General features: G+C 45.3%; 1 protein-coding gene across 1 annotated transcript in view; it reads left to right on the top strand.

Moving 5' to 3' along the window:
* The window catches only part of gfra1b (gdnf family receptor alpha 1b), an 89,870-nt gene that overhangs the window by 59,647 nt on the left and 25,223 nt on the right, over positions 1 to 5,000 (top strand). The window contains exon 7 of the mRNA XM_063221271.1: positions 1,772 to 1,881. Within this exon, the coding sequence (XP_063077341.1) occupies positions 1,772 to 1,881 (110 nt within the window). The remainder of the gene's footprint in view (positions 1 to 1,771; positions 1,882 to 5,000) is intronic.

Here is a 5,000-nt window from a genome sequence, read left to right on the forward strand (position 1 = left end):
CAGTAACAAGCTCAACCTCATTACATTTCGTTCCAATAATGAATTGGGGTGAAGTGATGTGACTTCAGGGGTGGGTATAGGGGGGTTCTATTTTGGATGTTTGAAGTGGTGGTGGTGGTGATGGTAGGGGCCGCTCAGAAGGAGTGTACTGTATGTCAACAAATGAGACCGACAGTTCATCCGAATCAGAGCAGCAAGGACAATCTCATTATCGTTCGGTTCAGCCAGAATTAAGGTGCAGCCAGACATGGGTGAATTGGGGTGGAGCGGGGCATGTTTTTTAAGGCATTTGAAGTGGGTGGGGGGATGGGGGCAGGGTATCATCTAAATTGGATGGACAGTCTGGCCCCACGAATAGAGTAGCAAGCAAGCGGGATGATGTTAATATGCGATCCTGACATCATGGTCGTATCTGAAAACCGCACTCCGTGACCTTGGTGATGATGAGAGCTTCCAGCTGTGCTGTTCTGTTCTCTTCTCTTGCCCCCAGCTCAGCATCAGCTCATGCAGCATTTGCCGTCTTTGTTTCACATACGTAAATGGGTAAAGAATTCCCCTCCACCCACACACACATACAAGCACACACATGTGCACACACACACACACGCACGCATGCATGCACGGACACACACACACACACACACACACACACGTAACCACCCCCTGTCCTGCTACCCCTACCCACCGTTTAATCTTTGTGTGCTTCTGTCTAATTCTCTCCTCATCATTCCAGTTCTGAGGCATGTCGAGGGCCTCAACCTCTCTACGAGAACTTTAATCAAGGTGTCTCTTTTCTGAGGAAACGTTGTCAATGCCTTTTTCTGTTGTTTTTTTCTCTCATTCTCTACTTCCTCTCTCTTCCACACACTCCCTGTCTCTTTCTTTATCGTACTATGTCGTTCTCTCCTCCCCTGTTTCTTTTTTCTGTTTCTTCGTTCTCTCTCTGTCTCTGTCCGTCTGTCTGTCTGTCTGTCTGTCTCCGTATGTCTGTCTGTCTGTCTCTCTCTCTGTCTTTCAATGCAGTTCTATCTTTCTCTCTCTCAGACTTCCGACACCCTTCGATAGACTCCAAAAACTTGTGCTTTCTCACCCCTCCACCCCTCCCTGCACCGTGTAAAAGCCGCTTTTCTGTCACATTGTCTCCCGTATCAAAGGATGAGGAGGGAAGAAAAAAAGTCGTCAGCAGACATAAATAAAGTGCCACTGTATTGAATGGGAATGAAGCCCGTGGTATTCTACACAGCGTTTGCTCAGCTGTCGCTGTCTGCCTCTCTCTCTCTCTCTCTCTCTCTCTCTCTCTCTCTCTCTTCCTCTACCTCTTCTTTCGCCTCTTCACTGTCTAGCTTTCCCTTCTCCTTTTCTAAATTTTAATGTATTTTCTCTCTATCTCTCTGTATTGCCCTCTCTCTCTCTCTCTCTCTCTCTCTCTCTCTCTCTCTCTCTCTCTCTCTCTCTCTCTCTCTCATATTATATATTCCTTGCTCTTCGTCTCATCTATCTCACTTTCTCTTGTCTTTTTCTTTTTCTTGGCACTATCTTCCTCTTTTTTTCTCTCGCTGATTCTTTTTATTCCATCCTCTTCCTCCTGTTCTCTCTATTTGCCTCTTGTGTTCTCTCTCTCTCTCTTTCGCTCTGATTTTGTATTCCTCCCCCTCTCGTTTGTCATCTACCAAGTTGTCTATTCTTTACTTGCTGTTTTTCTAATTTTCTGTTCCTCTCTCTCTCTCTCTCTCTCTCTCTCTCTCTCTCTCTCTCTCTCCCCCCCTCGCAGGTCTCGTCTGGCTGACTTCTTCGCCAACTGCCAGCCTGAGTCTCGCTCCGTCTCCGGCTGTCTGAAGGAGAGCTACGCTGACTGTCTGCTGGCCTACTCTGGCCTCATCGGTCCGTCCCTCAACTCTCTCATCCTGTTTTCAAGCTGAAATAGCACTTAAGTATGAGGGGCCACCTAGACAATATGTCAGAAATAGGTCTCAAATCATCACTAAAAGTTTAAAAATACGCTATTTTCCCCTCTCACATGCACTTGACGCAACTATTTTATTTACATGTGTGAGAAAAAATATAATATGTAGGCCTATATAAGGATTGTATGCATAAACTTTTAGTGACGTGGTATATTGCCTAGGACGGTGGCCCCTCATACTTAAGTACTACTTACTGTAGGCTTAAGTACTACTTAAGGGATTTAGGGAAAGACAGCCCAGAACGGTGCTGGTACACCAGTTGCATTCAGCACTAAAGTGATTACCTGCGAACCACCATACAAGTATTCCAACTTTTGAGTTTCTGAACAGTCAGTGTTTCGGCATGAATATGTTGCATGAATATGAATCAGTTTGAGGTCAGGTGCGGGAACGGGCACTAGCACAGTTCTCCATCGGCCTGAACATGCCGTTAGTCTCTCTTCCTTCCCTCTCTCTCTTCATCCCTCCATCCCTTTTTCTTTCTCTCCCTTTGACTCTTTCTCCTGGTCCATGCGGGACTCATTGGTCACTTTCTTCCTTTCTCCTTCATTTGATCTCTTTTCATCTCTCTCTTCTTCTCTTTTATCTTTCTCTCCTCCTCTCTGTTCATCCAGCCCCCTCTCCCTTTTTCTCTCTCTTCCCTCCTTTCTTCCTTCCTCTCTTCCCTCCTCTTCCCTCAACTGTCTGCTGATCTACTCATTCCTCATTGGTCAGTGTCTTCCCTCCCTCATTCTCTCCCTTTATCCAAGTTTCTCTCTTCCTTTCATTTCTCTTCCTCACTCCTTCCATTTCTCTTCCTGCACAATGGTCAGTCCCTTTTCTCCCTGTCTTTTCCTCTAACTTTATCCCCCTCCATTTCTCCTCCTCCCTTTCCCGGCGGTATCATGGCCCATTCAGACCCCACTGGTCAGTCTTTCAACAACTTCCACTTTTCTGCCGCTCTTTCCCTTTACTCCACGGATGTCAAACTCAAATTCAAATTCTGGGATGAAGTCACGGGCCGAACTCATTATTGAAGTAGCCTAAAATTATGCATTCACACACTTAACACTCAGAAGCAACTTTCACAAACACTCATGGCAGCTTAAATGTGTCTGAACTAGGGATGTTAACCGGTAACCGGTTAACCGATAGTCGACCGGATCAACTTTAACCGGTTAAAATTTTCTGCCACCGGTTAACCGGTTGTAATAATAATAATAATTATAATAATAATTTCCTCCCAAAAAGCCCCAAAAACGATAATTTTGAGGTTTTCGTACAATAATTCAGCATTTTCCATCTGGCAACAGTGGCTGGACATGGCAGGTCCTGTCTGCGCAGCAAAAAAAGGCATGAAAAATACAATTTAAAAAAAATCAGTGCTGTGCATATCAGGCATGCGAACGTTGTATAATTTAAGATTACCGGTTAACCACCGGTTAATGAGTCTCAGTAGCCGGTTAAGAGTTTTTTCAATTTTCGCCATCCCTAGTCTGAACATACTTTGTATAAGCAGGACATACTTTGTATAAGCACTTTGTATAAGCAGGACATACTTTGTATAAGCAGGGCATTTCATGTCCAAGTCATATTATACTATACTTTATGTATTGATTCTGTATGTGGGGCAACTGTAATGCACCTGGGCCTGAGTTTGACATCCCTGCTTTATTCCATTGCTCTGTCCCTCACTTCTTCGCCATCTGTGTTCACCTTCTTCCATCCATCACTCTATGTCTATCTCTTCTTCTTCCCTCCCTCTCCCCTCCTCTTTCCCCTTTCTTCCCTGCATTTCGATCTTGCTCAGCATATCCATCTGTCTCTGCCCTCTGTCTCTCTTTCTCTCCATCCACTCCTCTCCGTCAGTCTTCTTCTCTTCCTCCTTCTCTTCCTGCCTTTTCTCGCCCTTCCTCATCTCTCCACCCCTCTCTTTCTCTTCCGCTCTCACTCTCTGTGTCTTACGCCTCTCTCTCTGTCTCTCTCTGTCTCTCTCTGTCTCTCTCTCTCTCTCTCTCTCCCCCTCCCACAAACCCGCCTCCCTCCTCTTAATGGATAAGAACATTTCCATCGAATATTTCCCCTCCGTGTTTGAGGACTAAGTGGCGCGCTCATTCACTCACCGGCTTGCTCGTTCGTTCCTTCGTTCGTTCAGCCTCTCGATGATGAAATGAGCGGTAATTAGACGGCTGCCGCTGTGATGGCTCGCCACAAGACCAGACGAGAAGGACTGACAGCGGAAATTGGGAGGAAAAAAACATAACCGAAAACGTTCCAGTCTCATTACAGTGACAAATTCCTGTTTAGCGTCTGATTTATGGTCGGCAGTATGAATTATTGATGCAAAAAAAAATAAACTTGCGGTGCTCCGAGGTCAATCCATATTGGATGTGGTGAACTTACTGTTTATTATGGTTTTTGCTTTGTCATAATTTCACAATTAAGTACTTGCGCGCATCATTCGTCATCCGTCTAAGCCCCTTCGTCTATCCGTCCGCTTGCGTGCAGTTTTTAATGCTTGCTTTGCATAATTGATTCCGTTTGCTTTCACTTTTGGGGCTTTGTGGTGGTTAGTGTGGTTTCAGGCTTCCGTTGCCGTTATGAAGGAAGTCAAATGGACAGTAAAAATGATGACTGTTAATGTAAAGGGTTCTAATTGGCTGTTTGTAGCAAACAGCGTGAGCAATTGTGAAATGTATCAATTTTTAACACATTTTTAACGCATTACATTTGTTCTCATGTGTGGTTGGGTCAAACAACAGTTACAGTATAGTGAAACTTGTCAGAGTTTACACAGGTGCAGTAGTAGTGAAAAGGTGAATCCAGACCTCGTCTACGCACACGGTTTGTGAAGATTGTTTTAAGCACATCCTTTTGGGCCTTTTGTTTTCAAGCAAACAGAGCTCTTCCTCTCTAGATTTCTCAAGTCCATGGGTGCCGCTGGTGAGAGGGGTGTTACAGATTCTAAGGGCCCAAGCACTGACAGCACTGACGGGGGCCCTTATGGGGGCCCAAAATTCGAATCTTTCATGGGGCCCAACATTTCTGGCAGCGCCC

This window comes from Engraulis encrasicolus, chromosome 17 (genome assembly GCF_034702125.1).
Source record: "Engraulis encrasicolus isolate BLACKSEA-1 chromosome 17, IST_EnEncr_1.0, whole genome shotgun sequence".
Taxonomy (NCBI): Eukaryota; Metazoa; Chordata; class Actinopteri; order Clupeiformes; family Engraulidae; genus Engraulis; species Engraulis encrasicolus.